Source organism: Eptatretus burgeri, chromosome 2 (assembly GCF_056783735.1).
Source record: "Eptatretus burgeri isolate ZD-2024b chromosome 2, Ebu_testis_v1, whole genome shotgun sequence".
Lineage (NCBI taxonomy): Eukaryota > Metazoa > Chordata > Myxini > Myxiniformes > Myxinidae > Eptatretus > Eptatretus burgeri.
Window position 1 is genome coordinate 47,749,706 of NC_140962.1, and position 18,329 is coordinate 47,768,034.

At 42.3% G+C, this 18,329-nt stretch overlaps 1 protein-coding gene across 2 annotated transcripts in view; it reads right to left on the bottom strand.

Annotated features, from left to right (window-relative positions):
* LOC147031988 (dedicator of cytokinesis protein 7-like) overlaps window positions 1–18,329 on the bottom strand; it is a 272,420-nt gene that overhangs the window by 217,359 nt on the left and 36,732 nt on the right. For both annotated transcript variants that reach the window (XM_085869231.1, XM_085869229.1), the window contains exon 5: window positions 2,529–2,655. In XM_085869231.1, coding sequence (XP_085725357.1) covers window positions 2,529–2,655 — 127 coding nt within the window. The remainder of the gene's footprint in view (window positions 1–2,528; window positions 2,656–18,329) is intronic.

Sequence of the window (18,329 nt, forward strand, 5' to 3'; positions counted from 1 at the left end):
ATTTTCACCGGGATATCACTTCATTGATGAGGTCATGAATAAAAAAAAAAATCACACTTCTTCCCCATGGGGAGTTCTTGCCATGTGCCAAGCTTCAATTTTTTTCAATTGTGCGGTTTCGGAGACACAGAGGTCCAAAGTTTTTTCAGTTTTTCTAAGGATGGCACCTGTACGACATGACCTATGACGTCATAATCATCAATTAAATATTCTACAAAAAAGATTCAGACTACGGTAAAAGTTGTGTCGATTGGACTTACGGTTGCTGAGAATATGAATTTTAAAGCGGAACACCCCCCCCCCCACCGAAAATTGCCGGCGGAAGAATAATAACAATACTATACAGAACAAAAACAATAGGTTACCCAACCTTGTAGGCTTGGAACCCCAATAATAAAAAAACGCCATGGGTCAGGGTCAGGGGTCCGATCAAAACGGGATCGCATCAAAGTGGGACGTCTTGGTACCCGCTCATCACTGTCAGCAGTTATAACGTGGCGGTTCGACTTATGTCTCCAAATAATTGAGGCAATTGATTGAAAGGCACTATAGCCTGCCTTTTGAGGAATTCAAGTACAACAAGGGAAGGAGCTGCTGTATAACAAAGTGAGTAAGGTCTTCCCTGCTGTGTAAACACTGGAAGACAAGATTACAAGGAGTTGAAAGTTTATACTAGAAGCACCCTCTCCCGATGGAAGCACCAGGGGGGCCGTGTTATTATCCTTGTTCAAACGTGCAATTCAAAATGCCTCTCGCTGTGTAATTCAAAACACATGGTAAAAAATGGGGGCAGGAATACTGTACTATAAAGGGTGAGGCTTGTAATACCTTCACTCACCTAGAGCAGCGGTATACGATACACATGTACACTGCCAGGTTTACATTGGCACTAATGGCTCGTCGGTGCCAGGCCCACACTCAGAAGGGGGCTATAGCGATAGACTTATTTATTTATTTATTTAAGTGTACACATGGTGATACATTTCAACAAAGCATATGGAGATAATTTCATGCTACTTTTAAAAAACATGGTACATATTTCAATTGAAAAAAAATAAAATAAATAAAAACATTCTACTATTTCCTGGCACATTAAGTCACCACAGTCCACACAGTTAATGGCGGATGTTCCAGTTTGAGTACCACACATGCAGAGCGAGAGAGTTATAGTTCGTTTAAAGGACAACTAGATAATTAGTAACATAAATGACGAAAAAAAACATTTTAGCGGCACTCAGAAACCGCAGCATGGTAATCTTCTTCCTGATGAAGCAGCACTTACATGGAAGGGAGGAAGGAAGGAAGGAAGGAAGAAACGCAGGCATAAAGCAGACAAGGATGAAAATGAAGCAAAATTGTCTCGTATCAGCAGCTGTTTCAGTCACAGTGCTTCTGCTCTGAATGAAGTAACTGTGCCTTGGACTCCCACCAATGAGTGTGTAATTGATACTCTGATATCCTTCTGTACCCTAATGGCAGCCACCTCCATCTGCAACTTAAACTTGTAAATATTATAATAAAAATTTTTTTTTTTTTTAAAGAACAAAAACATATACAACTGTGTGCTATGTTAAGGATTACCTCTGTGTCGATCTGTCTTTTGAAATGGTTCCCCAAATTTGTTTGGCGCCAGGCCCATAAAAGGTTAATCCGGCCCTGCACATATCCATAGAGAATTCCACCCCTTTCCTCCAAGACCACCCAGAAGGATAAAAACACCCCTATGTACCAATTGGTGGCCTTGGGGGAGGATGCAAATTCTCTATGTAAATGGGTATCGTGTCGCGCTACTCCAGGTGGGAGAGGCTGTTACAAGTCGCCACCTTGGAGTACAGTATTCCTGTCCCCACATTTTCCAGTGCAACGAGGTGTTTTGAATTATGCAGCGAGAGCTATTTTGGAGAGGTATTTTTGAATTGCACGTTTGAACAAGTATAATAACATAACGCCCCCCCCCCCATACCCCCGGCCACTCCCAAAGTGAATGGGTGCTTCTAGTAGTTCAGAACACAAAAAAGCATGGTGCAGTGGAATGAATGCTCAATGCAGTCTTCCCATTCTGACACTTGAGTTTCTTTATATTGCAGACAATACCCAAGTTGATGTTGGTTTGAACCATTTGCATCATTATGATGATGGTGCAATGAAAGCTGGTGCTCAGTTAGTTACACAGTAAAGTAAATAGCAGTCCAGTTACACAGTCCCATGCCTGCACATTTGATGTCATTTTTTAAAAACATCTTCCTTTTTTTTTTTGAAAATATTGCATGAGTCATCACAAATTATGGTCAAAATAGTTTGAATTGTAATGTCAAAAATAATTGTGTATTCTACCATAAAGAAAGTCTTTGTCTTCTGCTATCATGCCTTTAAAACTGCAATCACAAGAACAAATAAACAAGGGGGGGGGGAGGGAGATCAGGTTTGGTTTATTTTTTTTTTAAACAGGTACCCAAAAGTACTGGGTCACTAAATGCACCATTTGCACAAAATAATTTCAAACAATTAAAATGACATGAAATGATTACCGTCTCATGGGAAGTGGCCCTTTCTGAATAATCATCACTCTCAAATGTTTGATGCGTTAGTCCTTTGTGCTGCCCCTTTTGCTTCTCAGATTCTTCTGGCTTGTAACTTAGTCCGTACTTTTGAAAGCTGGATGACAATGGATGAGGGAGAGGCAGGCCAAAATAAACAACACAGCATGGAAATTATGTTTATGTAATGCATTTGATATTAAAGTCTGTTGTTCTGGAGATGACGAAAGTCTTTGCCGAAATGGAATGTTTAACTTTATCTCCGCACATAAAAGTTGAGTCGCAAATTTTTTGTTGTTGTTGCACAATACACGATACACTTATTATTCTTCTTTCTTAAACCTTAATCCCAAGAGTTAGGGGTTGGGTACTTGGATACACCTTCTCCATTCTCCTCTCTCTCCTCTCTCCTCTCTCTCTCTCTCTCTCTCGTTCTTCAAATCTCTTTCCGCTCCATCTCTCCACCATAATCTCCGTCTTCCTCTTCATTTTTCCCCCTCTAGTTGGTTCATTCCATACTTTGAGTGACTCCTCATCCTTTCTTCTAATCGCATGTCCAAACCACCATAACCTAATTACTCCAATATTTTCTGTAATACATGCAACTCCACCTCCCTTGTGCATGTCCTCATTCCTCAACGGCTCTCGCTACTCTGAGAATCTACCTTAATCCTCCCCCCCCCTTCTCACCTCTGTTCTCCCCAGCAACTCCTCTTTCCTTTTTCTTCAAGCCCATGTTTCTGCACCATACATTATAACCAGCCTAATCACCGACTTGTACATTCATTCCTTCAACTTTCTCAGCATCTTTCGATCACAAATGGCACCACTAACCTCCTTCCACCTCATCCATGGTGCCTTCACTCTGCGCCAGATTTCTGCTTCACAACCTCCCTCTCCGTTTCGTGCTGAGCCAAGGTATTCGAATTTGTCCACTTGTTTCAGTTGTTCACTGCTTTCATCTACAATGTTGACCCTGTCTGCTCCGGTCACACTACACACCATGAACATGTCTTTCTCATGTTCATCATCAATCCCTGGCTCTGTAAGCTCTCTTGCCATCGCAACGTATTTCTCTGTACCTTTTGCTTTGCTGTTATGACAAGTCATCTGCGAACAGGAGCTCCCACAGTCATCAATGCCTTGATGTCACTCAGCACGTCCATCGCCATCACAAGAAGGAAGCGACTTCGTGCAGAACATCGATGGAGACCAACTTCCACTCGAAAATTGTGCAAGTCCCCATTCACTGTCCTCGCTATAATGCTGGCTCCCATCGACATTCCCATAACAAATGTAACAAACATCTTTGGTACACCCTTCTTCCTCAAACACCAATACATCACTTCTCTCGAGATCCGATCAGATGCCTTCTCCAAATCTATGAATGCACAGCATCGCGTCTTATTCCTTTCCATTATATTTTCCTGAATCCGTCTCGTGATAAAAACCGGATCCACGGTTCCCCTTCGTTGCGTGAATTTGTACTGCGTTTCGTCTATTTTCACAATCCCCATGACCCTCCGAGCAACAATCCTCTCCAGTAACTTCACTACACGTTTCATCAATTCCATCCCTCTGTAGTTTCCCCAGTCCATGATATCCCCTCTCTGTTTGAAACACAGTGTTATTATGTTCTTCCTCCAATCATCCGGTATTTGCTACTTCCTCCACACCTCCCTAATCATCAACTCCACCACCCACTTTACTTCCCCAAGGCCTAACACCTTCACTAATTCGACCACAACATCACATGCGCCAAAGGCTTTCCCTCTTCTCATTTTGTGAAGCGCTTTTTCTAACCTCCTTTTCAACCTCCCTCCGCAGGGCCCTCGGTTTGCGACGCCCAAGTCATGCCTTCTCTCTCAGTTTCCACATTTAGTAATCTTTCAAAATACTCCTTCCACCTTCTCTTGATTTCATCATTTCATGGAGGATCTGGCCATCATCTTTTACTGACACAAGGTTGAAGGTGTGCACCAATCAAATAAATCACAAAACTCTTCAACAAAGTACAAGATCATGACAAACAATAATAATAATAATAATAACAAACAGCATTTGCAAATTTTTAGATTCAATTGCCTCGTGCACCCTTCACAAGCCCCCATTTTCAGATAAGAAAAGAAAGCAGTGACCACAATATTGAGTGACTACTTTAAATTAAAAAAAGGACTCCGATGGAAGGGTCATAAGGTCCGGGGAATCCCATTTCACACCATTTTTAACTGCTGAAAAGGTTGAGTGGAGTGGAAAAAAAAAAACCTCACAGCCCAATAATTCCATGGAATGCATCATGCTGACAGCATGAGCAGAATATGATGTTGCTGGAGTCATTGTCTGGAGAACAATCCATTTGCAGTGTGGGATCTCATAAACTTGGAAGATTGAGTGATACCCTGAGTATATCCAAAGGTGGTGTTTGACCACATTCATGATTTCAAAACCACTTATGGATCCAGTAAAGGAGCCAGCAGGATAGCCCAGAGGTCTCCGAGCTGTCCTGCCTGCGTTAGAATCTCGGCCTGGCTCGAAGCATTCACGAGGGTGCTTTGCAGACAGGGAGATTCATCAATGTGTGTGCTGTCCCGAGGATGGACATTAAACTGGGCATCTTGTCTGCCAGGATTAGTTGGTGAAGGTTAAATGTCCATGGTGTCCTTTGCAAAGAGGCGAAGAGGAGTCGAGCTATCGCTGGCACCCTGAACAAATTCCAAATTCCTGCTTTAAACTACAGGGGGGGGGGGGCATTGCGTCAGCAGCCCAACCGTGCTCCCTGGCAAATTATGCTACCACAGCCATGTGTTGCACAAAATTTGAAGAAGAAGAAAAAGAATAAGAAGAAGGAGGAGGAGGAGGAGGTGGATTCATCCAGAATACTGATGAGGTGTTTCAGAATGGCAATACCACCATTGCATGTGTAGTGCAGTCACCCTATATGACAAACTTTTGCGCCTCAACCTTGCACACCTGTCCTGAAACACAAATCCAATCAGGAAACTTTGGGCGAGTTCAACTTTCACATCAAGACATCCAATGACCATCCTCTTTGACACCACACCAACTCAGATCTGTAGCATTGCCATCAAATAGCAGTCCGTGTTTTTTTTATTTTTCACCATCTTGTGTAATATATGCGATCACATGGTGCTGTCATAACTCAAGTTCAAAGTCCATCCCACGATTAGGGGCATTCTGAAATTTGTTTGGCTGATGGCTACAACTGAATAGTTAACCCAATTGCTTCCTTTTCACAATAATCGTCTCCTCGAAGGGGATTGTTCCCAGGTGATTTTTTTTTTGTTTTTAATTATATTAAAGCCTGACAGGTCAAAGCATTTAGGAAACTTTGGTTATTGGAGTTAAGAAGCCAAGCATTGACGTATTTGACGCTCATTAAAGAGCGTTAAGATGGCTTCTTAATTTCTTTGGTGTTGTTTATCCTCCTCACGCTATCAGGAGTATAAGGCTCCTGAGGCAGTGTGAATGGCGCGGGATTACGATCCTTGAAGAGTCACTACTCTGACACAGAGTACTCGATTGAGGGTGCAGGAATTAGTTATTCAGGGTGCCAGACGCCAGTGACAGCTCGCCTACTCTTCGCGAAATACACTGTGGAATCTTTAATGTCCACCAACTAATGCTGGTAGATGGGATGCCGAGCTAAATATCCATCCAAGAGACAACACACATTGATGAATTGCTCTGCCCGCAAAACACCAAGCTGACAGTTTACAGTTGGGTCGAGAATCTAACCCAGGCGAGACAGCTCAGAGGTGCGTGGATATACCTCGGGCTATCCTGCCATCCGGATTCTATTTGGCACAACTCAAACGTGCTTGCTTTTGAGTCATTTAACCTGAGATCGGTCCCAGAAGGCAGACAAGTCGACGACAAATCACCAATCCGGTGCACCACAGGCGACTCGTATTACTTGTCTGCTCACACGCACTTGTGGATGTGAAAAATCCCACGATGCCTTTTGTAAACAGTGCACCGTGGTACATTCTCTGGCAAAATTCTAAATTCTTGCCACTTGGCCAATATAGCATTACCCACACTGGTTACATCTCAGAACATGGCAAGGGATGACAGGTAGAGTACATCTATGTTTTATAAATTCGGTCGGCATAATCCCTTCATAATGAGGAGTGCCCTCATTTCTCAAGTTCCGTGCAATGATGATCATGTTAAATGAGCAAAACAGTGCGTCCATAGAAATCATTATTTTATATAGTTGTACCAATATTGTTTGGACAACATGCATTTGTGCACTTTTACTGTGTTTTTCCATTGTGCATTCATTTTCCTCCTCTCTTTTACTTGTTTTTTGGAACAACTTTCCAATTTAACCCTTACGAATGAAAAGTTTGTTTTGAATTTCAAGACACAATCTCATGCAAGGACTGCCCCCCAAAAAAATTATACATCGGCTTCAATGACCTAAATCACGAGATAATTCCAAATTCCCAGTGAAAATCAAAAATTTGATAGTTCTTCAATAAATAAATGTCGTACTCCAATGGCCACCCCAGACCTTCATAACTTTGACATGCATGTCAAAGGATAGGGTCAGGGACCTAGAATGGAACGTTAAACATGCCATCGTCCTTCCAGCCTGCTAGGTTGGAACTAAACACATTTATAATTGCCGCAGGGGGTTTTAAATGGGCCATATTTTCTCGATTTCAAACCAGATTAGAGTGTAGGCAATTTCCTCACTTCCTGTCACTCGTTTATTGTACACGTGAAAAATGGCCAAATTAGAGGCCATTGCCTTGTGCCACAAAAAAGGGTCTTATGGAACCAGAATTGGCACATTCACCGTCATGTTCGAAACCACAACGTGGTCATTGCTCCAATCATCTGCTTCACAGAGACGCAAAGCGGAGTGGTAACGTTAAGCTTTTGCAAAACTGAAAGAGCAAATGGTTGTTGAACCGGCTGTTGAGCAAAAGAGGCACCACCAACAGGTTAAAAAATAAATAAATAAATAAATAAATAAAATCACATTTTACAAATAACTTCAAACACAGTCAAAAATTAAAAGTTACAAATTCTTAATTGTAATAATTGTCAGACTGAGAAGTCCAACAATAAAATGGATTATCAATATTCGGAGAAGGGAAATCACTTGTCAAATTCCAATCTCTTGAAAAACCCAAAATATTTTTGACATCAAACTACAATGAATCATTATCATTGCAAAAAAAGATGCAGAGGGTATTGTTATCTCTGACAGCAAAATTAATAAACCTCGTGTCAGTTATATTAATGAAGTTTATTTGTGTAAATACATACATCCACCATTTTGATCGCTACTTATAAATCTCAGGCTTCAGGCCTACAGCCTTAGGCTTCGAGTCTCTGGTGTACATTTGCAGTGGCCAGTGAGCCTTTTTTAACATATCTTAGGGCCCTGTCACACCCTGACGTTTTAGCCAGCGTATGGCAAGGTCTCAAAATGTATGTAAAACCCTGGCGTACACTGAACTATTGATGTTTTTTTTTAAGTTTTGGGCGTATAATAACGTGTTGGACGTATGCATAACGTATTAGTAACGTACGCAGAACGTTTTAATCACATATAGATAACTTGTACCAACGAATGCTGAGCGTGTTGTCGGCGTTCACAACCTATGCCCAACGATAGTCTAACTTATGCATAGCGCGCGGTAGCGTATCGCCGACGATCACGTGGCGTAGGCTATTCATCGGCTGCGGCTCGACGATTCAAATCATAACCGCATTAGACATCGAAGTGTGAAGCCGCTGTCACACCTTGACGTTTTAGCCAGCAAATGAAAAATTTGCCGAACCAAGCTGGCACATGTCAAATACGTTATGGGTAAGTTTTGTATACGTTAAGAGCACGCCGGCAAACGTCATTGTACGCCGAGTACGTCGAGAAATTTTAAGCATGTTGAAAATTTCTCGACGTACGACACACATTCCGCATACGCTGGCATAAGTTGTAGGCACGTTACGTGATCGTTGACACACATTACTCATAAGTCGAAACACGTCAAGGTAATGGTTAGCGTCAGTGTTCCAGACTCCCTGTTTTTTTTTTTTTTTTTTTTCTTCGGTACGACGGTGATGTTGACACTTCGATTTCTAGTGCGGTTATGAATTAAATCATTGAGCGGCAGCCTATTAATTGTATTGTATTATAACCGCAATAGAAATTGAAGTGTTAACATCACCGTCATACAGAAGAAAAAAAAACAAAAAAAAAACAGGGAGTCTGGAACACTGACGCTAACCATTACCTTTACATGTTTCGACTTATGAATAACGTACAAGTAACGTGTGTCAACGATCGCGTAACGTGCCGACAACACGTTACTCATAGGTTAGAAATAAGTTTCAGGTACACTAACCATTACCTTTACATGTTTCGACTTATGAATAACGTACAAGTAACGTGTGTCAACGATCGCGTAACGTGCCGACAACACGTTACTCATAGGTTAGAAATAAGTTTCAGGTACACTAACCATTACCTTTACATGTTTCGACTTATGAATAACGTACAAGTAACGTGTGTCAACGATCGCGTAACGTGCCGACAACACGTTACTCATAGGTTAGAAATAAGTTTCAGGTACACTAACCATTACCTTTACATGTTTCGACTTATGAATAACGTACAAGTAACGTGTGTCAACGATCGCGTAACGTGCCGACAACACGTTACTCATAGGTTAGAAATAAGTTTCAGGTACGCTAACCATTACCTCAACGTGTTTCGACTTATGAGTAACTTACAAGTAACGTGTGTCGACATGTGTCAACGATCGCGTAACGTGCCTACAACTTATGGCCAGCGTTATGCGGAACGTGTGAGTCATACGCTGGCATACGTCGAAAAATTTCAAGCATGTTAAAATTTGTCTAACACCTCGGCGTACAAAGATGTATGCCAGCGTACTACGACGTATGCCAGCGTGCTCTTAACGTATACAAACTTTCCCATAACGTATTCGACGTGTGCCAGCGTTTTAGCCAAATTTTGCATGGGTCAGGCATACGCTGGCTAAATCGTCAAGGTGTGACAGGGCCTTTAGTAAAGTAATAGTGATATTGAAGATCAGTTGACCGGTGTGGGGCCATTCAAAAATTACAGAGGTAACAACGTGATTTTTTTTTTTCAAACACCCATGGTGTTAATTAATAATCATCAGAGTAATAATAATATAATAATTATTATTATTATTGTAATAACCATTCCTTTCATGCTGTGAGGAACATAGGAGCTGCCGAGGCAGTTTCATTGGCTGAAAAGTACAGTCCTGGACGGGTCACCACTCCGACACAGGATACTTGACTGGCTGACTGCCACACTAAGCTGGTACTCATTTTGCCGATCTCGGAAGGATGACAGGGTGAGTCAACACACCTGGTGTCATTTCAATGGCACGACAGGGGTTTCAAACTCAAGACCATATGATATTAGCCAGCCACCTTAAATGTTAAGCCAGCACCAGGCTTGAGGTGTTAAATACGCAAGTAAAATTAAATAACGTGACTGTAATGTAATACCCAGAGGGGGGAGGATTTCCAATATAATCCCCCCACTTTTCAAAACGGATTTGCACCACCGATTACAACCCATGCAGAGGAAATGAGGTTATGCATGTTATTTTTGGGAGCGATCGAGGCCTATACTCCGACCTATTGCCTATACATATTATTATTATTATTATTATTATTATTATTATTATATTAAAAGCGGTCGATTGCCTATACACCGAGGAAAGACAAATTTTGTACAATCTGATAATTAATTAATACAACATAATAATTAATTAATTAATTATTTAATTAATATATAATATAATTAATGTAAGTTAATTTGTACAATTTTGTACATCAGGACTGCTGACTATTCATCCATTTAAAGACTGAACAATGCATCGTTTATCGTGAAAGAAAGGTACGTTTTGATTACAACCCATGCAGAGGAAAGAAAATAGTCATGATGAATATATGAAGTCTTTAAAAAGGAAAACTCAAACCTGCCCTTTTGATGGTATTTTATGCAAAACACAGGCGAAAAAAATGGAAGGTTGAAACTGGAAGAAGAAACATTCACAAACGAGAAGGGAACTCAGTAGGGCGCATACCTCTGCCACGTAATGACTGATCCACAAGAACATATCGGGCTCAAATTTTTGAAATATCATGCAATATATCGTTGTTGGCTTGATCTCTCGATGGTGAAGACTTGCACATTAAGAATTAAATAATTCTCATATCCAGATCTGGAATCGGATCTTCACCAAAATCGATTCAATTCTCCCCTGTCACACACCCAACCTGTCCACCAAGTTTCATCTGAATCCATGCACAACTTTTTGAGATATACTGTACAAAGACAAACAGTCAAACAGACATAAAGGGGTGAAAACATAGCCTCCTTCACCTTCGTTGGCAGAGGTAATTATCAGATCTGGATACTGATCCGGATCTTCTCCAAAATTGAATCAATTATTCCTTGTCACACACCCAACGTGTCCACCAAGTTTCGTGGGAATCCGTCCACAACTTTTTGAGACATCGTGCTATCTATCATTTTTGGCCCAATCTCTCAATGGGGAAGAATCACTTTAAAATTCTAGTCGTCGGATCCGGATCCAGATCTTCACCAAAATCTAATCAATTAGTTCTCGTCACAAACCCAACCTGCCCACTAAATTTCATCTGGATCTGTCCAGAACTTTTTGAGATATCTTGCACACACACAGACAAACAGACAGAAAAGGGGCGAAAATATAACCTCCTTCACCTCTGGCGGCGGAGGTAAATATCATGCCATACAGTACTGTATCGTTTTTGGCCCGATCTCTCAATGGTGAAGAATCACTTAAAAACATTCTAGTCATCAGATCCGGATCCGGATCTTCACCAAGATCGAATCATTTCTTCCTTGTCGCACACCCAACCTGTCCAGCAAGTTTCATCCAAATCCGTCCACAACTTTTTGAGACATCGTGCTATATATCGGTTTCACCCTATATGAAGGTGAAAACATGTCCAACGAGCGGTTGCTGAGAGAGACTCGGATGAGATTTGTTACCTGCATAGTCCGTGAGCGTCAGTTGCGGCTGTATGGACATGTGGCTCGTTTTCCTGACGCTGATCCTGCTCACCAGATTCTCTCAGCGAGGGAGTCTCATGAGTGGAGGAGGCCAGTGGGCCGACCACTTGCCTCGTGGTTGCAGCAGGTTGACCATCATCTCAAGGAGATGGGGATGGGCCTGGCATCTGCCTGGGGGATGGCCAGACGGAGGCCCCTGGAGTACCGGCGGAAAGTGGACGCAGCGACGCGCTGTTCTGGCACATGCTCCCATACCTGACCTGACCCTATCTCTCAATGGTGAAGAATCACTTAAAACATTCTCGTAGTCGGATCCAGATCTTCACCAAAATCGAATCAATTATTCCTTTTCGCACACCGAACCTGCCCACCAAATTTCATCCAGATCCGTCTCCAACTTTTTGAGATATTCTGTACACAGACAAATAGACAAACAAGCCGGTAGGCGACGAGGGATCCGCTAGGATCGAAGCGCTGGATACGATGCTTTTCATTCTGACCGATCCACCGACGAAGATTCATTGCCAAGACGTATTGGTTCACATACAATTGTTCCTCTGTCTGGCAAGATTTTTCCTATTGCATATTTTGCCAACTGGCACTCCTCATAAAAAAATGACGGTAAATAGACACCCTATTTTTGAAGGACTACCATTTGAAAAATAATCGGTTTGCTGGTTTGTGCTGTGGAGCCTCGCGTTGCAGACAGACAGACAGACAGACAGACAGACAGACAGACAGACAGACAGACAGACAGACACACACACGGAAAACCTGATAAACTTCTCTCAATACTCTTGTTTGACCACACCTCCTGAGCCACACAATATTTTTCATAAGCCACGCCCACTTTCCTACACCACTCCCACTTTACATAATAAATAATTGGAGGTGGTGTGTGGGTCGTGGAATCGTTTTCGGTAAATTAATACATAATTGGAGGTGGTGTGTGGGTGGTGGAATCGTTTTCGGTAAATAAACAAATAATTGAAGGTGGTGTGTGGGTCTTGATCGTTTTCGGTAAATAAATAAATAATTGGAGGCGGAGTGTGGATCATGGAATCATTTTCGGTAAATAAATAAATAATTGAAGGTGGTGTGTGGGTCTTGATCGTTTTCGGTAAATAAATAAATAATTGGAGGCGGAGTGTGGGTCGTGGAATCGTTTTCGGTAAATAAATAAATAATTGAAGGTGGTGTGTGGGTGGGGAATTGTTTTTGGTAAATAAATAAATAAATGAAGGTGGTGTGTGGGTGGGGAATTGTTTTTGGTAAATAAATAAATAATTGAAGGTGGTGTGTGGGTGGGGAATTGTTTTTGGTAAATAAATAAATAATTGAAGGTGGTGTGTGGGTGGGGAATTGTTTTCGGTAAATAAATAAATAATTGAAGGTGGTGTGTGGGTGGGGAATTGTTTTTGGTAAATAAATAAATAAATGAAGGTGGTGTGTGGATGGGGAATTGTTTTCGGTAAATAAATAAATAATTGAAGGTGGTGTGTGGATCGTGGCATTGTTTTCGGTAAATAAATAAATAATTGGAGGTGGTGTTTGGGTGGAGAATCGTTTACGGAAATAAATAAATAATTGGAGGCGGAGTGTGGATGTTGGAATCGTTTTCAGTAAATAAATAAATAATTGAAGGTGGTGTGTGGGTCATGGAATCGTTTTCGGTAAATAAATAAACATATTATTAGATATCCACCAAGACAGAAATGCCGGTGATTTCATTTATTTTGGATCCTTTTCACTTTGGTCAATAACGTTTGGATCGAGGAGAGATCGAAGGTGGAACGACGGTGTAGTTCCTTACAAACACTGTATACACACCTTAAATGACGGTAAACAGACACCCGATTTTTGAAGGACTACCATTTGAAAAATAAAACCGCAATCAAAAATCGGCTCGAGTAAAATTTTCTAAATATCTCGAAGTGTTTAATTCCGAAGTCTCGTTTCTCTACATTCAAAACTGAAGGACAAGTATTGAAAATACTGCACATGGTTTTTCGGCCGCTGTACAGCAACGGGTGGTTGCTTGGCAACGAAATTCAAACGCGCACATTCCCAGTATATATTCCACCTTTTAGCAAAGTTTCATCGAAACCGGTTCGCTGGTTTGTGCTGTGGAGCCTCGTGTTGCAGACACACACACACACACACACACACACACACACACACACACACACACACACACACACACACACACACACACACACACACACACACACACACACACACACAACCTGACAATAAGGGATATCTCATATATAGCGAATCCAACAGACAGAAAGGGGTGAAAACATAACCTCCTTCACCTTCAGTGGCGTTGGTAAAAAAAAAATAAAAAATAAAAAAAAAACAAGAATACGCGAAGCTCATGGCCGCAAATGTAGCAGGTCACACTTCATCAACCACAAATACGTGAAAAGTGCGATCCGACGAATACATACTGTTGCGGCGCTGGCGGCCCAGGTTAATCCCCCTGATCCAATTTGTGGTTGATGGGCAGTTAACACCGCCAGCCACGGACGGTCAGCGGTCTTTCCTTAACACGAGGTGGACACATTGATCCTTGGAGATTATCAAACATGCTCAAAGGATATGGGGCAATAGCGGTGCAATAGGGGCACAGAAATGGATGCACAGGGGGGTTTATACTCGAACCCCATGACAGATACACTTAAAATGAACACATTTAATGAAAATAGACAAATATTTACAAAGCACAATATTCAGATTAAAATAATATGTGAAGTAAACTAATCCTAAAATCGAACACCTCTACACCTCTACACAGACTTAAACACAAATAAGGGAAAACAAAATAAAAGAAAATCCCTCCTATATTCTGGCACTTAGCTTTGTCCAGAGATGGTCTTTGTGGAACATGGAATCGAGGCGCTTCTATTTGCACGTGCAGACGCGTGCAAAATGACAAAAAAAAATCTCGCCGATTTGTGAGCGGTATTCAACACCAAGGTTCACAGACCCCGTGCAGCCGCTTCGTGCGTTGATCGTCCTCACCAACCTCCTATTTGACATACATGAGACCCGTGGACCATTCCTCATGACCCAATCAAGAGCCAAAGGCCAGCGTCTCGCTTCATCACAAGAGCCAAATCGCCTCAACACAAATAGAAGAATTGTGCCATCTTCTTCATGCGCTGACGGAAAGGAAAGCCAGCTGTAAAGCCCTGTTCTTACAGACCATCTCCTAACTACATTCTCTCTCGACCACATGTGCCCCTCACTTCGCACTCAACCATTCCTCCTCCAAACTCTCCACTCTCCGTCCTATTTTATCTGCTGGCAAGTACACCCTCTTCCTCTTCATGCATCTCATGACACGCCCATCAATCCTCTGCCTTTGGGGCGCAGCCTGCTCACATGAAACCTGGGAAGGGCAGGCATCTGCCCGGTTGGAATTGTTTTAGGGTCGTGTTCCCCACCTTTATTGCCAGTCTTGGAATACGAAAATGTAAGGAAAGTTCACAGGAAGACAATTACATACTGTGACAATTAGTCTTAAACCCTACCTAATTAACACGGCACCCCCCCCCCCCCCTGTGGTGACAAGTAACACTTAAGCTCACAGTATTACACTGAGATGTCACCTGCATGTCCACGGACCAAACAACTATATTTGTATATATATATATATATATATATATATATATATATATATATATATATATATATATATATATATATATATATATATATATATATATATATATATATATATATATATATATTTATATATATTGTTACGGCTGTGGAAATGCGCATTACACCATAAAGGGTCCTCAGGTGAGATATATCGGTAAGTTCATGTGTAGTTAGCCCAAACCTGTTGTGTAGAGGGAATATATGTGATCTATTCGGGCTGAGATTCTTCAGTTAGCCGTTTTTCTTTTGCTGTCGTTATTTTGGTGCAAGAACAACAACGAACATCGCCACAACCAACATCTCAACGATCACGCCATTCACTACACGACGCCAACAATCACGCCATTCACACCAAGACGCCAACTTCCACAACTACGCTACCACCATCTTCGGCACTCGCCATTCAACGAGCACCGTGCGGTCACGATCCCCGCGGGACAGATGAAAGGAGCGGAGTGGCAGCAGCAACCAGGGTGCGAAGGGGCATCTCCCCAAAACCCAAAGCCCAAAACTCCCGCTTGAATATCTCTCGCCGGATTTTCCCTTCTGCTTTTCCCGCGCTTTGGCATGGGAGAGGTGCGATTTGAGCCAGAGGTCAAAGGTGAAAAAGGTGGGGGCCTGATTTTGAGGGAATAATTCCCTGGCCCCGAGCCAAAACTGACTTTCCTCGTCCCCCGCACGGAGCAGGGAGGGGGGAACGAGAGGGCACGCCCCTTTTTGGGAAGCTTCCAGAAGGGAGGTGGAGCCAGAAACAGGGCGGGGCGAAGGGCGGAGCCCTACCCTACAAAAGGCGTGGGCGTTCGAGTTGGGTTCGAGTTCGGTGGGTTGGCGAGGATTGGAGAGTCCTGGCTCTTGGTTGGTTCGGTCGGTTGTCGAGGGGTGGAGAGTCCTTGCTCTTGGTTCGTTCAGTCGATTGTCAAGAGTTGTGGGCGTGAAGGTCGACGAGAACGCCGTTCCCTTGTCCCTGCTCCCTTGTCCCTAAAGGGGAATTGTGGAGAGTTGTGGTGATTGCTCCTGGTCGGAGGTTCTGTTCGTTCGTCCCTGTCGGGCGGACGACACGTGCAGGCGTGAGGCACGAGCACAGTGGACCACGCCGGAGGGACTCGGAGTTACGGTCGCCAAGGACTCGACGCGCTAAGGGAAGTCGCGACTTCCTTTTCTTTTGGGGTTTTGTGTAAATGTCTGTGGGTGGGGCCAGTCTTGAAAAGTAGAACTGTTATAAGTGTTGCCGTGTAAATCATATTCGGTTGTAGATCTGCTTGCTTTTATTGTGTTTTCTTGCTTGACTGTAATATACGTGCCTTCCGTGCTTCCGTAATAAATGTGCTGGTCCAATTGTTCCCCGTTTCGCTGCGTCCTTTCCTTTGTTTGAATCTCCATCTTGCATCACGTAAGGGATTAATAGTGGTTTTAAAACACCCGGTAACTAATCTGAACCGTCAAGGTCGACGATAACTCCGCTTGGTTATCCCTGTAGTACGGAACGAGCCGCAAAAGCGGTTCGTGTCCGGAGTCGACCTGTGGCGTGGTACAACTCCTCGATAGGCCATCTGCACGGGTACTTTGGTAAATCAACCATTCGGCGATCGGACCCTATTTCGCGCGGGTAGAATGCGGACCGAGTTGTGGTGAGGTTAAACCCCCACCCGTGACTGGCTCCTGGCGGTAGTTCCCGGAGGGTCACGACTGAATTGTCCATTCCGGTGGGCGACGCGGTCGCCATTCGAGTCAAGCGGCCGATCGCACGCCGGACGGGCCAGAATTCGCAAATATATATATATATATATATATATATATATATATATATATATATATATATATATATATATATATATATATATATATATATATCGGCATTCCTCACTTAATGACCGAGTTCCGTTCCTAGGACTACGTCGATAAGCGAGCATTTATTTTTATTTTATTATAATTTTTTTTAATGTTTATACAGTAGTGTACTATATACTGTAATAAACAGAATAGAGGAAATCAGCCCTAATATACATTACTTAGGTTTGCATACTGTAAATACAGGTCATTGTTTTTATTTATTCTGAATAAAGAAAACGTCTAAAGGAAACTCCAACTTGATAACTTTGTTTTAATTTGCATAACTAACTGTTTCATATTACAGAACATAAAAATACAATCAGCAAAAATTATAAAAATGATGTACCAAAAAACATTAAAGTTATAAAAAAAGACATTCAGATTAACATTTTAGTCATTGAATCCTTCAAAGTGTGGTCGTGGTTCGGGATCATCAGGGTCATCATCGGAGTTATCAGCGGGGTTATCAGCAGGGTTATTCAGAGCTGGAGAGGGCCCGGGTAAGGGCGATGACTGAAAGCAAATGGAAGGACTTGTAGGGGTAGGGGTCCTGGGTGTAACTTTCGAGAAGAATCCCGTTTGTGGGGTATGCGTTGTAATTTTCTTTTTTTCTTCATAAATTTCACGATAGCATCATAAAAGTTCATTCATTTGCCGTTCCACTTTCGTGAACCGTTCAACATTCGGGTCCATACCCTCTAGTTCTAATATAGCCGCATTCACTTTTGAGAACACACCAGTTAACCCCTTTACAGTGAACTTATTTCGTACTTCTTCCATTCTTTTCTCTTCTTCTTCCTCTTCCAAGTGCTGCTGCGCTTCCAACTCTATTAAATCTTCGTTAGTTAGCTCTCCCTCGACATATTCCACTAATTCTTCAATATCTTCCACTTCAACATCTAAATTAAGCACGTAAGCAAGTTCCACAATTTTTTTTATTGATGACATTGACGCTGCCGACACTTCCTTTTTGCCGACACCTTGTACTATGGGGTGCACAATAAAGTACAAATTTATAGATGATATATGTAGTCTTGGAGATTGCGAACGCTAGTGTAGTGAATACCGACCGACTGCAGGAACGAGACTGAGGAAATTTTTTTTTAAAAAGGTTATGCGCTGCCGCTGCCGACTGCTCGGAGAGCTGGTCGTAAGTCCAGGCAGTCGTTAAACAGGTAGGTCGTTAA